General features: G+C 34.3%; 1 protein-coding gene and 1 long non-coding RNA gene across 11 annotated transcripts in view; one reads left to right on the top strand and one right to left on the bottom strand.

The window, feature by feature from the left end:
- The window catches only part of LOC101973180 (sodium channel protein type 3 subunit alpha), a 110,146-nt gene extending 102,178 nt beyond the window's left edge, over positions 1-7,968 (top strand). For all 10 annotated transcript variants that reach the window (XM_005315721.5, XM_040294404.2, XM_005315717.5 and 7 more), the window contains 4 exons: positions 247-384; positions 1,648-1,752; positions 3,408-3,678; positions 4,530-7,968. In XM_005315721.5, coding sequence (XP_005315778.1) covers positions 247-384; positions 1,648-1,752; positions 3,408-3,678; positions 4,530-5,725 — 1,710 coding nt within the window. In that variant the 3' untranslated portion in view covers positions 5,726-7,968. The remainder of the gene's footprint in view (positions 1-246; positions 385-1,647; positions 1,753-3,407; positions 3,679-4,529) is intronic.
- Positions 1-22,472, bottom strand: part of LOC144365556 (uncharacterized) — a 259,899-nt gene that overhangs the window by 75,477 nt on the left and 161,950 nt on the right. The gene's annotated exons all lie outside the window — the stretch shown is intronic.

The following is a 22,472-nucleotide window of genomic DNA, read 5'->3' as shown; positions in this document are numbered from 1 at the left end:
ATTGTTGTTTATGCTAAAAAATATGTTACATAAAGATATGTTACATTGTGTAAGACACAGTGGGGAAAAAGATTCAAGAAAACTGTAAAACTGGAAAATTTTCATGCTAATTTGAAAAAAAGAATTGTTTTTCTAAAATAGTATCTTAAGACAAGGTAAAAGTAGCTCTATATTCAGTAAAAACCCTCACTACATTATTAATCTACTTTAATCATTCAATATTTTAATATTTTCAATATTATTTAGGTTAAACTTCAACCTGTATATGAAGAAAATCTTTATATGTATTTATACTTTGTCATATTCATCATCTTTGGATCTTTCTTCACTCTGAATCTATTCATTGGTGTCATCATAGATAACTTCAACCAGCAGAAAAAGAAGATAAGTATTTCCCAGCTTTTGCCGTTCTGAGTTTCTGTCTGTTCTATCACCAAGTAACCAGGATATCCACAGCCATGACTGCCTCAGACGACTGTGTTGTATTACTTTCAGTATACTGCAGGATCAGCTAAGCTACTGCCCCAGTCAGTGGCTCCCCTCCATTTCAGAGCTGCTGTGGTGTCTTTCTTACCCAAAAGCGTGACCACTGATGCAGAACATCCTTGGATCTCCCATTTGTCTTGTGGAGGCTTCTAGGAATTGCCTCCACTCATTTTTCTGACCTCATCTTCTCCCACATCTCATTCTCTGTAGCTACTACTCTGCTACCCAGTCACTCCCCACCTACCAGCTAATGCCACAAGGAGTTGCTACACACACAGCTGATTTTCACTGACCTTTTCTGAGCAAGCCATCCCCTTGTATCTCCATGACTTTACCTGTGATATTTTCTCTTCCTGGGGTGTTTTGTACAGCAAACTCTTACTCGTCCTTTAAGGCCTAGTTTAGGGCACCCTTCTATGTAAAGCCTGTCTCAGAATTTATTATTGACTCTGCAGAACAATTTTTTCCCCAAATCACTATGCAGTTTTCCTCTATGTTTTCAGTTTCCTGCCCTGGTCAAATACAAGACACTGTGTCTTTTTTTTTTTTTTTTTAAGTACCAAGAATTGACCAAGAGGTGCTTAACTACTAAGTCACATCCCCAGCTGCTTTTTGTATTTCAGTTTGAGACAGGGTCTCATTAAGTTGCTCAAGATCTCACTAATTTGCTGAGGCTGGCTTTGAACTTGTGATTCTCCTGCCTCAGCCTCCCCCAGATAATGTGATTACAGGCATGTTCCATGAATGCCCTCACTGTGTCTTGTATATCTATGGAATACTAATAGCCAGTACACAGCTCAGCACACAAAAAGAGTTCAAAACAAATTGTTGAATAAGGCAGCGAACCTGTCAATAGTGAAATGGACTAATAAAACATACTTTGTTTCATGAAGATATATTTCAGATCCTTAAGCCTCCTTCTAAACAACATAATCAGTTAGGTCCCTGTGCTAATCAGAATTTTGTTTGCTTATGGGTTTTGCATAATATTAAAGTATTCCAAATTTATCATAAATATGAGAAGCAGAAAGATTCTAGATGTAGTAGAATAATATCTTTTTTAAACTGAGAAAAAATTAAAGGAAGACTTGGAAATATTTTGGTAAAGGTGCTGTTGTGACACGTGTTGGGATTGTAACCAGTTTTGTACTATGTCTTTACTTTGGAGGTCAAGATATCTTTATGACAGAGGAACAGAAAAAATATTACAATGCAATGAAGAAACTTGGATCCAAGAAACCTCAGAAACCCATTCCTCGGCCTTCAGTGAGAATTATTCATAATCTTTGCGATTTCAAAGTTTCCATATAATCTCATTGAGTAGTGCTCAGAATCAGAACTTTTGGGTGATGTCACCAATGTATAGACCTAATTATGAAGTTTATATTGTGTGTAAACTTCAACTGCTATACTCAATAACAACTTCCAAGTTCTTAAAGTGAGATAATATTCTTTACCTTTTACAAATTGAAAATCTCCAGATTAGGGTTCCCACTAATTGATTTCAAAGCAAGGTTCATCCTTCTGCTGCCACCAACCCATCTGGCTTGCTGTTCATCTGATCTTAAGTGGTACTCTCATATCCTCTTAAGTAGGTGGAGATTTCTAGCTGCCAAGGCCTCCTCCCTCTATGCTCTTGGTTCTTGCATTCTTAAGACTAGAATATATTCCTACCCTATTTAGAATGGAAGAATGCCATCCAAGTTGTTTGTTGTTTCACTACATACACCAAAAAATAAAAAAGCTTATTCATAATGCATACGCTAGAGATTCATGATAATGGAATGTCATAATGATAAGTTATGTTGGCAGAATTGTATTCTAACTCATCTATCCTCTAAGATTGATAACAAATAAGGAAACTGAGGCTCAAAGAAGATAATTATTGTATCCCAGGTCACAAAATGTGATTTCCAGAATTGGGACTTTGCAAGATCTCATGAATCCTATAAGTGATTTTGCTTTATAATACTTTTTAAGAGTAATTGGATAATATATGCATGTACAAGTATGTAAAAACAAATCCTATTAGTATATATAAATATAATGCACCAATAAAAATGTCAGACAAAAGAGTCATTGGACTCAGAGGTGTTAAGTAGGAGACAAAGGGACGTAGAATACTGTACACAGAAGGGAATGAACCTACTTTACTGAAACTCATTTAAATTTCGAAGCAAGTCAGTTCATGACCTTTGTTTTTTGGTAACCCATATAATTTTATGTTTTTATTCAACATCATAAAAAACTTCTTTAAGTAATAAAGTTGTATTTAACTACAATGTTAAAATAGGACTATTCGAAAGGATGTACTTCCTAAAATGACTGTAAATTAGACAAAAACAAAATTTTTTGTCATGTAGGTTTACTGAGGCACAGGCAAAAAACAAAGACAGATGAAGAGAAAAAGAAATGAATTAACAAACACAAAGAAACACGAAATGGGAAAAAGTAGAATAGTATGGAAAAGTGACTGACTTATTTTGAAGAAGTAAAAAAGGTTTCAGTGAAAATCCCTAAAATGTAGATAAATGACCTAGGGTGTCTATCTATATAAAAATCTGTCTATATTAACCTAATTTCTAAGTTCTTATTACTAGTTGCCATTATTTTTTATAAAAATCATCATAATTATTAGACTCAAGCAAAGTCTATGCATACTGTCTGCCAATTGCCACTCTTTTATGTCTAGCCATCTTTTTCTCTCCATGTGTTCTAAATGTAGAAATAAACCAAATGTGGGGGCCATGTGGTAGATAGATCGATATTAATAAGAAGAACAATGGAGCACAAAGTGTTTAGGGTAATGTGAGTAGATACACATCTCATAACCATATGTGGAAAGAGTTTTCTCTATAATTTTAATGGATCATTATTTATAGAATACATACATTAACCTCCTCTCCCTTCTCTCTTTCTAGAACAAATTCCAGGGAATGGTGTTTGACTTTGTAACCAGACAGGTCTTTGATATCAGCATCATGATCCTCATTTGCCTCAACATGGTCACCATGATGGTAGAAACTGATGATCAGAGCAAATACATGACTCTAGTTCTGTCCCGAATCAACCTCGTGTTCATTGTTCTGTTCACTGGGGAGTTTGTGCTGAAGCTCATCTCCCTCAGATACTACTACTTCACCATAGGCTGGAACATCTTTGATTTTGTAGTAGTGATTCTCTCCATTGTCGGTAAGAACATTTTAATTACAGAGGTACAGTTACAGTGAAACAGTTCCCCCAAGTCCTACCAGTTGCTTAACAGGGAAATTCGGTGTGAAAAAAAAATTGATTATGTAGATCTCAAGTTCAGTGCTAACGAATCTGAATGAAAACTCTGAAATCTGGGTGTATGGACAAAGCTGATAGTTAGAATCATGTTAGAAATACTGAATAGGGGATGGGTGGGGAGGATAGGAAACAAAAGTCATCATATTCACCTAGTCTTAAACAAAAATCACAGGCTGAGGGAAGAGTCTCTGAAAAGTCATCAAAATAGAATAGAGTTATACCATAAAAAGCTGAAGAAATGACCAGCACTGCTCAGAGGAGTTAACAGTTTTCCAAAAGAATGAGTTATGACATCTGAGACTTCCCTTGAAAGTAGGATTGAGTTTTAACAGGAGAAAAGAGAAGATATGGTATCATAGAACAATAAATTTAAAAAATTTGTATCAAATAGTGTTCATTTTCCTCTCACTAAAGAATGTCATTAAAAATTAGAAAACAGATGTATTTAGATATTTCATAAGTAGTCTTTGAAATTTCCACAATTGATTGGTGGGGATAAGCATTCATAGAAATTTGGGATATATGATCTTAAATTGCCATGATAATATCTGAGATTATCTTAAAATTTTCAAAAGTCTATATTGGTTTATGATATTCTACAATCATTGCACTATTTAATTGCTAAAATCCAAGAGTATACTATTATTTAGTAAAGGTTTACATTCTGTTGTTTTCGCAGACTACACAGAGATAAGGCAACCATATAAGCACAATATATTCACTATTTAGCTCTATTCTGTATTTTTACACAGGAATGTTTCTTGCTGAGCTGATAGAAAAATATTTTGTGTCCCCAACCTTGTTCCGAGTGATCCGTCTTGCCAGGATTGGCCGAATCCTACGCCTGATCAAAGGGGCTAAGGGAATCCGCACACTGCTCTTTGCTTTGATGATGTCCCTTCCTGCCTTGTTCAACATTGGCCTCCTGCTCTTCCTGGTCATGTTCATCTACGCCATCTTTGGAATGTCCAACTTTGCCTATGTTAAGAAGGAAGCTGGAATCGATGACATGTTCAACTTTGAGACCTTTGGCAACAGCATGATCTGCCTGTTCCAAATCACCACCTCTGCTGGCTGGGATGGATTGCTGGCACCTATTCTCAATAGTGCCCCACCTGACTGTGACCCTGACGCCATTCACCCTGGAAGCTCAGTTAAGGGAGACTGTGGGAACCCCTCTGTTGGGATTTTCTTTTTTGTCAGTTACATCATCATATCCTTTCTGGTCGTGGTGAACATGTACATCGCTGTCATCCTGGAGAACTTCAGTGTTGCGACTGAAGAAAGTGCAGAGCCCCTGAGCGAGGATGACTTTGAGATGTTCTATGAGGTTTGGGAGAAGTTTGATCCTGATGCAACCCAGTTCATAGAGTTCGCCAAGCTCTCTGATTTTGCAGCTGCCTTGGATCCTCCTCTTCTCATAGCAAAACCAAACAAAGTCCAGCTCATTGCTATGGACCTGCCGATGGTCAGTGGAGACCGGATCCATTGCCTCGACATTTTATTTGCTTTTACAAAGCGCGTTTTGGGTGAGAGTGGAGAGATGGATGCCCTTCGAATACAGATGGAAGATAGGTTCATGGCATCGAACCCCTCCAAAGTCTCTTACGAGCCTATCACGACCACTTTGAAGCGCAAGCAAGAGGAGGTGTCAGCTGCTATCATTCAGCGTAATTTCAGATGCTATCTTTTAAAGCAAAGGTTAAAAAACATATCAAGTAAATATAACAAAGAAACAATCAAAGGGAGGATTGACTTGCCTATAAAAGAAGGCATGATTATTGACAAATTAAATGGGAATTCCACCCCAGAGAAAACAGATGGAAGTTCCTCTACCACTTCTCCTCCTTCCTATGATAGCGTTACAAAACCAGACAAAGAAAAGTTTGAGAAAGACAAGCCAGAAAAAGAAAGCAAAGGGAAAGAGGTCAGAGAAAATCAAAAGTAAAAAAGAAACAAAGCATTATCTTTGTAATCAATTGTTTACAGCCTATGAAGGTATAGTGTGTGTGTCAACTGGACTCCAGAGGAGGTCCTTGCCAAACTGACTGTTGTAACAAATACTCATGGTCAGTGCCTATACACGACAGTGACCTCTCTGTCACTGCAACTCTGTGAGACAGGGTATCCACATTGACAAGAGGTTGCTGCTTCATTACCAGCTGACACTGCTGAGGAGGACTCAATGGCTACCTAGACCACAGGGAAAGCTGTGCAAAGTGATCGTTGTGACTACACCAAACACCTTTAGTACAGTACTCGCATCTGCTCTATTTTTAACTTCCATATCTGCCATATTTTTACAAAATTTGTTCTAGTGGATTTCCCTGGTCCTTGATTCATAGTTTATTCATAATATTATGTCACTATTTTTGTAAATGAGGTTTATGTTGAGGGAAAATTATATAAGAGCTCTGTGTTCCTACTCCATAAGTCTTTTAAATAATCAGACAAAAATATTTTGCCTGAGCTGGGCGTGGTGGCACATGCCTGTATTCCCAGTGACTGGGGGAGGCTGAAGCAGGAGGATCACAAGTTCAAGACTAACCTCAGCATGTAGCGAGGCTCTAGGCAACTTAGTGAAACCCTGTCTCAAAATAAAAAAATAAAAAGGGCTGGGGATATGGCTTGGTGATTAAGTGTCCCTGGGTTAAATCTCCAGTAACAAAAAAATAATAATAATTTTTTTTTTTGCCTGATGAAATCCTTGCTCAAAACCAGAAAAAAAAAAATTCTGATGTTCACAGTTTCAAGTACTTCCATTTTTCTAGATGCTTTAATTTAAAAAGTGTTTTAGTCTGTTATGTTTGTTTACATCTGAACAGTTATGTGCCTGTAAAGTGTCCTCTAATATTTAAAGGATTATTTTTATGCAAAGTATTCTGTTTCAGCAAGTGCAAATTTTATTCTAAGTTCCAGAGATCTATATTTAATTTTGGTTAAATGCTTTCCAAAAAAAGTAATCTAATAAATCTGTTCTAGAAAAGTATATCTAAAGTATGACTTTAGAGTAGTTCCACTTCCTGCTGCAGTATTGCTTTGCTATCTTCTGCTCTGGGCAAAGCTGACAGTTTATGTCAATTAAATACCCTCTTTTATGTAAATAGTTATTTTATCCTGTGGTGCATGTTTGGGCAAATATATACACATATATAGCCCAATAAACAACTTATATTAAATTAAATATGTACCACAGTTTATGTGTCTTTTTCGAGCTTCCAACAGGGATGTAACCTGTTCACTCATTACACATAAATAGTTTGAAGGCTATCACTAATGCATGTCAATATTGCCTATGCTGCTCTATTTTACTCGATCCATTCTTCACGAGTCTTGGTTAGAAGTCACACGTTGGTGGTAGAATGAAGTCAACCAGCTCTGTCTACATGTCAAGCATAATAATAGATTGAAGTTATTAAAAGACTCCTTTACTTTCACATTTTTAATTCAACTTAAGTATCATACAGTGTCTCTCTCAATTTCAACGAAACAAACTGCGTATAGCCTATTGTCATATTCATATTTTGCTAAAAGTATGTCCAAAACTTGTTAAAATATAAATAATGTAAAAATATGATCAATTTTATTTGTCAACATTTTGTACATAAGAAAATTATTTTCAGGTTGATGACATGGCAATTTATTTTACTTTATGCTTTTGCTTTTTATTTATAATCATAATTCCAAACTTTTGAATCCACAAGACTTTTCAATAGATAATTTCCTAAAATAAAAGTTAGACAATGGTTTTTTGGATTTCTTTGTTATACTATATTTTCTACCATTCCAATAGGAAATATATTGGTCAAAAACTCAAACCTAGACCATTTTCTACCAACAATGGTTGCCTCAAAATAACCCTTCATTCATGGAATTTTTTTTTAACTTAACTTTTGTAGTATTTGCATATGCAGACTAGGCTTATTTTTTTAATTCCTGCTGCACTAAAGTTATTACAGATATAACTCTGTCCTTTTAAGCCATGAACAAGTGGCAAAGTTGTGCAATTACCTAACATGTTATAAATTTTTGTTTTTTGCACAAACCAAAACTTTAATGTTAACTACTTTTACAAAACTATTTATTGTAGTGTATTGATGAACTGCATGCAGGGGATTGCTATTACTAAAAAAGAATGGTGAGCTACTTCATTATTGAGCCAAAAGAATAAATATTTCATTTTTTATTGTATTTCATTTGTTTGCCTCTGATTGTTTTTATTGTTGGCTGTTTAAAATATATATAATTAATGAAACATGTTATTGATCTGATATAAGTACATGAAAGTTCACATGAATTTTCTAATAACCTACTACACGGTCTACCAAGAAGTTCCTCAGAAGAAGGCTGGTTAAAAGCATTTTAATAAACTTTTATGGGTGCAAAGTTTAAGCCCGTATATTCTACTTCCAGGTTTGATAATAATAGTAGCCACCAACAATGGCTGATGGTTCCAATAAATTCCTTTGGCTATAAACATTTGAATCTCAAGATTTACTTGATGCCATCTCCTATTTTCTTTAATATTTTTTTAGTTGTCTATGGATCTTTATTTTATATGCAGTGGGAAAATCAAACCCAGGGCCTCACACATGCTAGGCAAGTGCTCTACCAGCCCCTCCTGTTTCCTTGATGACTAACAAATATTACATTCTTTCTTATTAAATACACTCTGAATTTTATCTATACATAAAGTATTAATGATACAAAGATTAAGAATTTATGTTAACTTTTTCCGAATCCCTTGGATTTATGTCAGGTCAAAAACAAACTTTCATTCTCAATGGAAAATTCAAGTTGTAATGCATACTTTTAAGACAACTTGGATCTAAATATGTATTTCATAATTTCCCCCAAATATTATATAAAGTGACTAATTGGAATTCATTGGCTTCTTTATGCTCAAGCCAATTTAAAATTTCACAGTTTCCACAGAGTAGCCAAATATTGCTTTGCAAAATCCTCAGCCTTTCTGTGAATACTGTTACATAATTATTAGCCAATCTATATGTATACTATTAATTAGTATGTATTATAAATAAATCATTGCCTCTGAAAAAAGTCAGAAGAGGCTTTAGCTGAAAAGAGAGAATACTTTTTAAATATACCTTTCTAGTAAAAGGCTAGTATTGTTCAGGATGTAGAGCTGCTGATATAATTTGATAGATTTTTAAAATAACTGCTTCCACCAGAAATATCCTTCTGTTACTATAATTCTGTCAAAGTGGCTATAGAAATAATACTATGAAATTGAAGAAATTTAATTTCACCAATAAGTAATACTAAATAGCTGTTTGGTACAAAACAAACAAAGGTTTGTGTTGGGGAAGAAATGGATATCTTTGTTTTTATGTATGTAGCCAAAATATAATGACTATGTAAATTTATGCACCTCACTAACTTTCAAATAACTGGTACAGAATAATGTAACGTAGAGACTATTTTTGTGTGTTTAAAACCAGACAGTAGTAATTTTAAAGAAAGCTAGCTTTAACCATTTCTCCAGACATGTAAATTATAAAAAGAACTGGGGTAAGAATCCTGACACTTGGCTTTTAATTTCATTTTGGTATCAAATTAGCATGGTAATTCAGACAAACAAATTCTACTCCTCCTCAGATTCCTCCTCTACTAAATATCAATGTGGATTGAGAATGTTGCCTCTAGTATTCCTTTAATTTCATGTTCCAAATCAAATTGCCTATTCAAAATGAATAATTTCCTCTATATGGGTAATATTTAATGAAAAACATTCTCTCTCTCTCTCTCTCTCTCTCTCTCTCTCTCTCTCTCTCTCTCTCTCCATGTGTGTTTGTGTGTGTGTGTGTGTGTGTGTGTGTGTGTGTGTTTGGTGGTTCTGGGGATTAAACCTAAGACATTTTACCACCAAGCTACATTCCCAGCCTTTTTTTACTTTTCTATTTTTTATTTTATTTTATTTATTTCTTAATTATTTTGGTACTGGGGATTGAACCCAGAGGTGCTTTAGCACTGAGCCACATTGAAACAGTGCCTCACTGTTGCAGAGGCTGAACTTAAACTTGCAATCCTCCTGCCTCAGCCTCACAAGTCTCTGGGATTACAGGTGTGTGCCACTGCACCCGGCTCATCAATATGCTTTTTAAAACATTGCTTTGAAAATATTTAACAGAAAAAATATAACATTTGGTTTTACTTTAACCCCATTAAGAAACAAAGTCTTTTCACCCTTGAAAATATTATGCCATAAACTTGAAGAATGCTTTAAATAATTGAAAGGATGGCTATTATTTCTTCTTTATGTTGTTACAGATTTCTAAAAGATAATATCTGATATATAATAAAATAATGTTAAAGTCAACAAATCACTAGTCATTTGTTAAATTGTCTCAAGCCACAAATGTACTTACTTCTTTGTCATTCATAACATTTGCCACCAACACTCCAAGAACTGGGGCTTATGTCATATCCCCTAGAGTGGTACAGTTTTATCAAAAAACAATAACAGATACACACTATTCTCTTATAATAATACCTGTAACAATTTATTTTTACAGTAAAAAGTAAAATTTTGATGAATCCAAACTTAAGTAACTACTGATGCCTGTAGAACCCTTCGCTGCAATATTTCTCTTATCACCTTTTCTGTCTGGAATATTTCTGTTCTCTGTAATTCTGCCTGTTGAAACATAGCAGCATGTATCTGAAACTCTCCACCCAAGAGCACTCCTTTTCCCACAGAATCAATTCCTATATTCTTATCACGAAGTAAAAAACACCCTGCACAACCTTCCCTTTCATTTATCTCACTATTGTTATCTGTCATTGACCACTTCACAACTCATGTCCCCCAGCTTCCAAAGTCACACCATCTCTAGTTCTGTAAGGTTTAGATATCTTCCCTGTCTTTCACATGCTATTCTCTTCACCTGGAGTGTCCTTTCTTTTTCTTTTTTTCCCTAGCAAAGTGCTGTTATCTTTCAATAACTGGCTTCAATGTCTTCAGGCATTAGGAAGTCTCCTCAGACTTCTGCAGGTAGAGTACATCATTTCTCCTTAGTGATCCTAATGTACATGTGTGGTGGCATTTATCATTCTGTGTTAAAATTACCTCCTTATGTATTTGTCTCTTCTAATGGATCATATAATGCCCAAGGTGTGGGGTACATCTCATTAATTTTCTGACCCCTCTGTCCTTTATTAACAATGACTAGCAGACTACGTGACTTTCAGTATTGAGATATATGGTTAATAAAATTGATTCTTGCAATAACATCCAAAATTACTTAAGCACCAAACAAAAATACCAGTAAATGTCTTTGGTCTTTACTGAAAATGACTTCTCAAATATATTATCATGTATATTCAGATAATTCACTTTTACAATCAGTTGAAGAAATACGAAGATCTTGGAAATGCTGTATATCTTATAACTATGACTTACAAGCAATATCTACAATCTAGCAGAAACTAGGTTATAGTTGCAACCTAATTGCAATAAAAAACTTGATTGAATTTCTTCTATCAATAAAAGAATAGTTTCATTCAGTTATCTCAAATGAGAAATACATTCAATGAATAAAAATATAAGTCAGGTTTCATTTCAATACCTTAATATTTTTATTTTAGTAGTTCATAGGTATACTGGTAATACACTAACTTTAGGATTTAGCTTAATGAATGTAAATTTCCAGTATATAATGAATACCCATCATAAATCCTCCCTATCACAACATAATACAAGTAGAGAATACAAGTTCTTTTCTTAAGTTACCATTTTAATATATGGATGGATTCATAAGAAAGCAAGGAAATTCGGGGGGGAATAGAAAAAGATAATAAAGCACTGAATTCAGGGACTGCTTTATGATCTTCTCCTGATTCAGCAATCCAGCTTACTTTTGATTGCCTGCATTCAAGGTGGTAGAGGACAAAGATTTAATCAGTTGGGGATGTAGCTCAGTGGTTGAATGCTTGCCTAGCACACATGGAGCCTTGGGTCCAAGTCCTGGTTCAAAAAAAATTTTTTTTAATAAAGACATAGGTTTGATTCCATGTATGGATTAGAGAACCTGCATGAAGTCTGGAGCCACAAAAGACTATACCTTAATGAACACATATTTTTTTTTTAAAAAATCAACATTATAAAGGCAGATAGGAAACTTGCAAAAAATTTCTCCATCTACCCTTAGTTCTAGATTTATAAAAATGCCTCTTTTGAGCCTCACTATCTTAGAACCTGAACTCAGCTGGATTTATGGCTTAAATTCATATCATCAGTCTCGTATAAAATATTGAAAGCAAAAAATTTGACATGGGCCCAATGATCTTGGTCCCAAACTCCTGGTTGAAACTAACTGAAATCTCTTCTGAGAGGCCACACATCAAGCCAGGTCATAACACTTCCCACAAAGCTGAAGACACAAGAGCTCACAATAAGATGGATAATAGAACTGTGAGAAAAGGAAGCACAGGCTGCTGGAGTGGGTGGGGAGAACATACACACAAAGCCTTCAGTTATAAAACATAATGTTTAATGATATTAGGGATATAAAGAGGGTATAAAATATGAAGCATGAGTGAATGTTAATAAAAATGATGAGGTATATTTGACAAGAAATGTTACACCTTTCCTAGAAACGAAAGGCACAATCAATGAAATGAAAATATCATGGAAGACTTAAGTAGCAGTTTACACAGAAGTAAGAAGAGAAATAGTGAATTTCTTATTAAAATTGCAAAGCTGTACATGAAAAGACAAAAATATGGGATAAAAATGTTAAAATGACTAGAGAAGGAAAATTGAGTAACCTAATATTCAATAAATTCAAAAGAAGGAGATTTTAAAGAATTATAAAGAAGACAACATAGGCAAAGGAATGAAACAGAAGAAAAACCTTGAGAAATGAAGCAGTTAGGAGAATGTGTAATGTAATTGGAGTCCCCTAAGAATTCAATGTATGGATACATAATAGTTAAAAAAAAAAAGTAGAGAAGGACAAGAAAATAGCCTGCTACTCAATAAATTCAGAAGAATGAGATGGCAGACACATGTAGGAAAAGACAAAAGGTACAAAGTAAGCTGGTAAAAATTAAAAGGGCCAGTATGTAAAGAGTGTTTACTGTCTTCAAGTCATTGCTCAAATATTCTGCATGGTAATGCTCCTATTCTCCCTATGGAAAGAGCTTATCAAGAAATTGAGACCCCACATGTTTTGTTTTGTGTCCAATGATAGACAGCTAGCAAGAACAACAGGACAAATATTGATCCAGGAAATCTGGCTCCACAGCCAATCTCTCAGTCATTCCATAATACTTCTTGATATCCGGGGTATTCTATAAACATGGTATACCCTAGAGAACAATTCCAACATGGAGTAAAATGCCACAGTATTAGTGATAACCATGAAAACATGACAGTGCTTATCAGAAACCTAAAAACAGATGTTCCTCAACTAATGATGATATTATATCCCATTAAACCCATCATTAGTTGAAAATATTATAAGTCAAAAATGTATTAAACAAATCTACTGAACATTTTAGTTGAGCAACACTGTGCCAAGTAAATTACCTTGTGAAATCAAATTAAAATAAATGCAACTCACTGCTGCTGCCCAGCATCACAGAAGAGTATCCCATTAGGTATCAATAGGTTGAGAATAGATCAAAAGAGTACCCCAAAATTTGAAGTACACTTTCTAGGGAGGATATACTGTACCTCAAAATTATACCTCAAAATTTGAGATACAGTTTCTAGGGAAGATATATGGTGCTATTTTGTCTGTGGGGGTGGGGGTGGTCCTAGGGATTGAGCCCAGGGCTTCACACATGTTGAGCAAGCACACTACCAAGAGCTACATCCCCACCCATTTTCATAGATTTTTATTTTGACACAGCGTCTTGCTAAGTTGCCCAGATTGGCCTCAAATTTATGATCCTCCTGCTTCAGCCTTGCAAATAACTGTGGTTACAGGTGTGCTCAACTGTGCCCAGCTCTGAATGTATATTGTTCTCACAGCATGGTAAAGTGCAAAAACAGTACATTGAATTAGTGTGCAGGTCATATGGGTCCTCTGTACATTGAATTGTTAAGTTGGTTTCTTTTTTAAAAAAAAAAGAAAGAATATCAGGCTGACTTTTACAATCCAGCTATTTAAAAATTAGCCAAAAATACAGAAAGGTTAAGATTAATAGGATTGAAAATTTATAAAATACTATTAAAATTAATGATATGTCAAGAGCTTTGTAATGTTGTGAACAACCAATAAAAAAAAATAAAATAAAATAAAATTAATAGTTGTATATTTATATTATTAAAACTTTAAAACTCCAAGATAGTTTAAATTAAATGAACCTATTAAACTTATCTTTAAAACATGAAGTAAAAGTCAAATGAATCAGAAGAAGAAACAGACAAATCCACCACATAATAAAAGATTTTAATATACTTGTCTGAATAATCGGTAGCTCAAGTGGACAGGAGAACCTGTGGGTGAACTTCAAACACCACAATTACCAACTTCATCAATTAGACATATAAGAAGTCTAATGAGTTTTTTTTTCTTTTTTCAAATGTACATGTCACTTTAAAAAAAAATACAATACATGGTAGGTCAAAAAAAGTCTCAAAAACTTCAAAGAATTGTTATCACACAGACCACACTATGTTCTCTGATTCAAATACAATTAAATTAGAAATTGAACTTTTTGGAATTTATTTGATAGCTTAAAAATGCAATCCTAAATTTCTCACCTGAAAATGATGAGGTAGCTGTGAGACCAACTCTCTAATGGATCACTATAAGTTCAGAACAAAATACAATTATCTTAAGGTACTAAAGAGAGACACACATCTGTAAAAAAAAAAAAAAAATCAAATTAAAATAAATGAACCAAAAAAGTTGGAAGAAGGAAATGGCTCTGGGTGAGTTTCTTGAATTTGAAGGCTTTTTCTGAGGTCAGGTCCCAGCCAGGTTTCATATAGCAACATGGAGTTACTTCTTAAAAACAATCAAGGGAACTGGAAAATGACATAACCAAAGAAGAGAAGCGTCGGGGGCAGGGGAGATTTAAAATAGCCATGCTAAAGCTTAAGAATCCACAGAGATAGATAGATAGATATAGATAGATAGATAAATAGATAGATAGATAGATAGATATAGCTATTTAGATGTTGGAGGATCTTTATTTTATTTATTTATTATTATTTATATGCAGTGCTGAGAATCGAGCCCAGTGTCTCACATATGCTAGGCAAGTGCTTTACCACTGAGCCACAACACCAGCCCCTCAGGGAGTTTTTAGTACAAAGTGTCTTTGGCAATGCTCAGAAGAGAAGGCAAACCATGGGGCTTATTAAATGGTCAGAATTCCAAGCAACTATATTATTATACTCAAAGATTATAGAAGAATGCATGCTCATAATAATCATAATAAAGTAGACATTATCAGAAGAAAAATAGAAAAAGATACCAAAAGAATGGAATCAGATATTATATTTGTTATAATATCTAACATCAAAATTGAATTTAGCATATTAGAAATGATAGAGAAGCCCGTGTGGAGGGGCATGCTTGAAATCTCAGCAGCTCAGGAGACTGAGATGGAAGGATGGCAAGTTCAAGGCCAGCCTCCACAACTTAGCGAAGCCCTGAGCAACTAAGCAAGACCCTGTCTCAAAATAAAAAAAACAAAAAGGGCTGGAGATATAGCTCAGTGGTTAAAGTGCCCCTGGATTAAATCTTCAGAACCCACTCCCACAAAAGAAACAACACCACCAAAAAGAAATGATAGAGGAAAAAGTCAGGGAACTTGAAAAAAAGAGCAATACAAATTATCAAATCTGAAAATATATTCTTTATCATGTAAGTGTAAAAAGTGCAACAAAATGAAATCTGTGAAATAATGTTTGGTAATACAAAACACATCCAAATTACTAGATGAAGCTAACAGTACTTTAGGGGAATTTAGAGTCATAAATTCTTGAGAATGGCACTTTACTGATCATCTCATAAGAGAACAAAGAATGCTGGGTTTGCTTAAAAGGTAGAACAATCTGAAAATGTTGGTGGTCATATTCTCTCCTGGTTCCCAGTCAATACAAAGAGGTTAATGAAAGCTAAAGATGGGGAAGGAATCTTTAGCTTTTTATCAAGCTGGACCTGGAGTTTGGAACTGAAATTTGAATTTTAGCCCCAATCACCAGAACAAATAAATTTGCTTTTCTGCTTGAGCCTGTTTGAGATGGGAGCTTGATGACTTAATAACTGAAATATGTGTTTCACAATTACTAAAAAAAAAAAAAAAAATGAAGAAGAAGCCACCGAGTGTGGTGGCACAAGTCTGTAGTCCCAGAACTTGGGAAGTTGAAAAATAAAGATCTCAAATTCAAGGCTAATCTCAGCAATTCAGCAAGACCCTGTCTCAAAAAAAAGGAAATAAAGAGAAGACCCCCCCAAAAAAAGGCTGGGGATGTGGCTCAGCAGTTGAGGTTGAAGTTGAGTACCCTGGGTTTAATATCCTGTACCTCCAAAAAGCAGCAGTAGCCTAATGGAATGAAAAGAGAGAACTTCTTCAAAAGAAGAAAAGATCAAGGAGTTTAAAAAGAGAAAATAAAATACTCAAATGTATAGCAGTCAATGTCAGTATAAATCTTAGGGGAAAAAAAAAATACCTATAAAGGCTGGTGTCCTTACCAGAAGATGAATTACTACTCTTTCTCTCTGAACACATTCAAAAGACAGAACACCTGAGGTTGCAGAGAGAAGGTAGCCACCTACAAGCCAGGAAGAAAAGCCTCACAAGAAAAGCAACCCTGCTGGCATGTTGATCTTGGACCTTTTGCCTCTGAAACCAAACCATGAGAAAATAAATTAGTGTTGGTTAAGTCACCCAGTCTGTGGAATTTTGTTAAGGCAACCCAAGCTAACCCAACCTCCAATGGTAAAATGAGAATCTATTAATAAAAATGTTGATATTGAGATCACATTTCAAATTATCAGTTCCTTTTGTGTATAATTTTTATAGTAAGTTATGAAACTTTAATTTGTTATATTTCTGTAATTTGAAAAAGCAACCTATCAAATAATTATTAAGGAAAAACTTTTAAGTATATAAAAAATTTTTTGCAAGAATTTTTTCAAAATTTCCCCTTTATTATTATACGTTATATAAAATTTAATATAATATCTTAATATATCATTGTATGAATTCACACCAGCTCTATTAGCCTTTGATCTATTAATTTAAGCATTCATTCACTCTCTCAGCACATATTTATCACAGGTACACAAAAGTGTGTCGTGATGCTGAAGTCCTTCGAGAGCTCTTCATCAACTTTTACTAGCATTCTAAGCTTCTTGATGCATACCTTAACAGTACTTCCTGGCCTGCGTTTTGCTTAGGAGGAAACTCATGACACTAACTAAGTTCCTTATTAGCCCCAAATATAATGTTATCACTTTAAGGCAAAAATGTTTTGCTCCCTTTAATGTGATGCTCAGAAGTTTTTTTGCCAGGTCAGGGGCAAAGTTTGAGACCAGGGTGTTTCCTCCAGCCTGGCTCAAAAATGAGAAGACATGGAGAATCCCCAGCTGATTATGACAAACATGAAGTAGGAATGGGAAATAAACATTTGTTACAAGCCACTAAAATTTTGGACCTATTGTTACCACAGCAAAAACTAATCTACCTCGTCTGGTCCAACTGGTTGTACTGGAATACACAGATGGATAAGGCTTCTCCTCTGGACTTAAAAAGTTGTAAGTTGGTGAAATGCCTGCAGAACAACCCATAAAAAAAAATCAGAATGCATTAAACGGAAGTAGTATAAGAACTTTGTACTTCAGAAGGTTGTGAAGGAAAAAAAGTAATACATTCATTCTGACTGGGAATATTAGGCATGGTTAGATACAGGGAATTTAAGTAAAACTATAAAAAAAAAAGGGGGGGAGGATTTTCATTGTCTGAGGAAGTGAAGAGTGCATATTCTTGTGTTCCAAACTGAAGGAATGGCATTTAAAAAAGCATGGAGGCAAGAGTATATGCATGACATCTTACCAGTTGTCATAGGAGACACATCACCATCTAAGAAGATACTTGATGCAGGGCCTTGAACATAATCAAGGAATCCAGACATTATTAAGAATGAGCTTTCCAAATTATGGTTTATTTCTCATTTCTTTTATTTGATTTTCCTTTCTTCCTTTCTTCGTTTCCTCCTTCCTTCCTTCCTTCCTTCCTTCCTTCCTTCCTTCCTTCCTTCCTTCCTTCCTTCCTTCCTTCCTTCCTTCCTTTCTTTCTTTCTTTTTCTTCTCTTTTGGTAGTTCTGGGGATTAAAGCCAGGATGTCATGCAGGCAAGGTAAGCATGCTACCTATTAGCTATATCTCCAGCTACTTCTTTTAATTAATTAATTGTTTACATTTAGTTCTACAAGTATAGTTATGCATCTCGTAATGATAGGGATACTAAGAAATGGGTCATTAGGCTTTTTCATCATTGTGCACACATTGTAGAGTTTACTTGCAGAAACCAAAATGCTATGCATACTAAACTTCTTGGCTATGTTGTAATCATATAGAGCCTCCTTCATATATGAGATCTGTCATTGCCCAAAATGCCATATGTGCCAAAACTGTGATTTTAAATTAATTTCTTCATAATACTAAATGAGGTTCAAGTTCCTTTTTCCTATTATATTCAATTTACCCAGAACCACTTAAAGACAGCTTCCAGAATGCTTCCAAAGCATTATTTTTTGTCATAAATCAAATATCCATATATGAAAATATAATTGTGGTCTTTCTAGTCTGTTTATTTTTTCTGTTTGGCATCATAATTATTAAAGATTTATACATATTGATATATAGTTGAGTAATTCCTCTCAATATGTTCTTAAAAATCACATTAGATGTTCTTGGTGCTTAAATTTTTAAAAACATTTTACAGTGCTTGTCCATTGCCACAATAAAACCACCCAGAATTTTCATTAGGAATACACTGAATAAAAATATCAATGTAGTGATAAGAAACATTTTTTGGTCTTTTAATCCACAAAGACAATGTCTCTTCACTTATTCAGGTTTTCTCACATTTCTCTTAATTAAAAGAAGGCATCATGCACCTCACATATTAATATTAACATAGTGTATTAAAGCCTATGACAATAGTATTTTAATGCATTTAATGTGTAATTGTTTGCTGCTGGTATTAAAAAAAAAACACATATCATTATATTGACCATTCAGCAACTTGGTAATCTCAGTTATATACCATATAAGAGTATCTGTAAGAATTTGAGTTGTCTTTACTTCAATTTTTAATTTTGTTTTCAAGAATGAGACTATTATTTCTCCCCTTCCAACCCACATTTTCACCCTTTTCATATTCTCATTTTACTGACTAGCATCTCCACTGTAATGCCGAATACAGTGATAAGTCTCATTTCCTATTTCAGTAAAAGGTTTCAATATTTTAGTTTTAATCAGCATATTTACTGTAGGTTTGCCTAAATACTTTTTGTCAAATTAAGGAATTCAGTCTTGTGACAAATTTGCTAATTTTAAAATTTAAAAAAAAGATTGTTATAATAGAGACTAGTTTTCATTTTTATCATGCATAGAAATATAATTTTATCAATTATGCATTATCAAAATTACCATAATATTATTCTACTTTAATTTATTAATGTAGTAAATTAAATTAATTGACTTTTAATGTTAAAAAATTTTGCACTTAATGTAGAAATTTTATTTTATTTTGCTGTATTTTCTTTATATAACTCAATATGCTTGCTAATATTTTAAGATATTGTGTGTGTGTTTTTGAGAGAGAGATTTCTATAATTTCCATTTTAGTTTTGTGGTAACCAATAAATGTTGGTGTTTAGTTTGCTATTTCACTGCTGTGACTAAAGGACCCAACCAGCACAATTGTTTGGGGAGGAAAAGTTTATTTGTGGGCTCACAGTTTCAGAGGTCTCAGTACATGGACAGTTGGCTCCAGGCTCCATATCTCAGGGCTAAAGGTAAGGCAAGACATCATGGCTGAAGTGTGTGACAGAGGGAAGCGGCTCACATGGTGATCAGACTGCAGAGAGAGTCTCCACTCTCCAGATACAAACTATATACCCCATAGCCACACCCCCAAGGAACCACCTCCTCCAGCCCCACCCCCCACCACCTTCCTCCAGTTATCATTCAGTTAATCCCTCAGGGATTCATTCACGGATTAGATTAAAGTTATAACCCAATCATTTCCTCTCCAAACCTTCTTGCATTGCTTCACAAGTGAGCTTTTGAGGGACACCTTACATCCAAAGCATAACAGTTGGATGTCATGATTACAATAATCTCCAAAAATGAGACAAGAAATGGTTTCTCTTTTTCTATTTTTTTTTAAAGCTTTACAGGACAGATTATTTTGGGGGGGGAGGGGAGGGGGAGGGGAGGGTTACTGGGGATTTAAGCCAGGAGTGCTTTACCACTGAGCCATATCTGCAGTCCTATTTTTAGCACTACTCAGTTTGTCTTTCTTCTCATTATTTTTTCTAAGAATATATTCATATTATTAAAATTTATAAATATTAGAAAAAAAATGATCAAAACACTGTCATTATCACATCTTTTTCTTCTACTATGATTATTTGTATTTCCTTTGTGTTTCCTTCATTCTGAAGAGGGATTTATCAACTTTATTAGTCTATTCAAAAGAATCAACTTAGTTTTACTGATCTTCTCTTACATCTTGTTTTCTTATGCATTAAATTTTACTCTTTTATTTATTTCTTCCTCCTTTCTATTTGTTTTACAATTAATTTGTTGTTTTGATCTAATCCTTGAGATAGGAATATAGATCATGGATATAGTCCCTAATATATGCCTTCACAGACATGAATTTCCCTCTGAACATAGACATGACTGCATTCCACAAGTTTTATATGTAGTGTTTTTATTATAATTCTTTTGATATATTTTAATTGTAATATCTTTTTTGAACACATAGATTATTTGGAAATATATATTTCTGTTTTCAAATATGTTCGGATATTCTAATAAATTTCTTGTCATTACCTGCTAGTTTAATCCCACGGAAGCCAGAGAACACAGCCTTTGATTTATTCATTTATTTTGAAAGGGATAAAAGTCAACATTTATGAGTCAATTTTTGGTTAAAAACAAGAAGGTGGAATGAGGCAATGTGATGAGTTTGCCCTGACTTGCACTAAAACTTAGATGTCAGGACAATTCTTAAAACAGTTCCCCTTTCTTTCTGACAATTATGCCACTTTAAAATATCATGAATCTGTGGTAAAATCTGCTGGAGAACATAGCCTTTTAAATTTCATTTCTTTAGAATCTTGTTAAAACTTACTTTTTAGATAGCCAACGGTCTTTTCCAGTAAATTTTCTGTATGTATTTTAAACGAACAACTATTCTCAATTTGTCAAGTTAATGCTAATTAATTTATTGAGTCTTTGCTTTTTTGATTCCTGAATAAAATATGTTAAAATCTCCAGGATAAATCAACTCTTGGGTTTCTCCTTCCAAGTTTAGTCCTCTTTCTCCTGCACACACATCTGGCATGGGATACACAGGGTGAGTGATCTGCAAGAGAAGCTGACACCTTGCAATGTCCAGCTTCACATCAGCCTCAGAGAAGGTGAAGGAAGAGATATGGTGGAAACTAGAGAAGGTGAAGATGCTTAATGCTACCCTGTACCACTAGATGAGCTGCAGCAGGCAAAACAGAACATTGCCTGGGCCCATAAGCTACCCTTAGAGTGTGAAAATATATGGCTACTGTTTCCATTCTGCCCAGAGAATGAGCTAAACCAAAATCTTACCAAAAAAGTAAACCTTACCAAAAATTCTGGGAGATGCAGTTTCCAATTATCTAAATTCACTCTATATAAAGCCACCACACATTGTCAAGGCAGGGTGAAGACACCAGTGAAGCAAATTGTTATTCATTAACTCTGAATGCCAGCTGAAGCTACAGGATTGGAAGAGACTGTCATGAGAGAAGAAAGAAAATAGAGGATAGATAACTGCCAGCCAGTACTATTACCAGGTATAACCAGGGGGACAAAATAAAAACTACTTACTTTGTGTGAACAGAGTTTATATTTTTTAAAAATAAATAATGTGTAAAATATTGCTTAGAATGTATGTATCATAAATCAATTACTCACTTCTCAATAAATTAACTTGGTAAATTTAGGTCTTTTAATAATGTATATGGTATACATTTAAGTTGTCCAATAACAAGCAAAGAATATATTTTATTTTTACTTATTTATTTTTTATTCTAATTTGTTATATATGACAGCAGAATGCATTACAATTTATCTATACACATACAGAGCACAACTTTTTATATCTCTGGTTATATATAAAGTATATTTACATCATTTGTGTCTTCATATATGTACTTAGGGTAATGATATCCATCTCATTCTACCATATTTTTTATTCTGATTTTCCCTCTCTTCCCCTCCTACCTCTTTGCCCTATTTAGAGTTCATATAATCCTCTCGTGCTCCCCGTCTCAACCCCACTATTAATCAGCCTCCTTATATCAGGGAAAACATTTGGCATTTGGTTTTTGGGATTTGCTAACTTCACTTAGCATTATATTCTCTAACTCCTTCCATTTACCTGCAAATGCCATGATTTTTATTCTCATTTATTGCTGAGTAATATTCCATTGTG

The sequence above is a fragment of the Ictidomys tridecemlineatus genome, chromosome 7, assembly GCF_052094955.1.
Source record: "Ictidomys tridecemlineatus isolate mIctTri1 chromosome 7, mIctTri1.hap1, whole genome shotgun sequence".
NCBI classification, from domain to species: domain Eukaryota; kingdom Metazoa; phylum Chordata; class Mammalia; order Rodentia; family Sciuridae; genus Ictidomys; species Ictidomys tridecemlineatus.
Note: the sequence above shows the minus strand (reverse complement) of the source record. Positions and strands in the feature narration are given on the sequence as shown.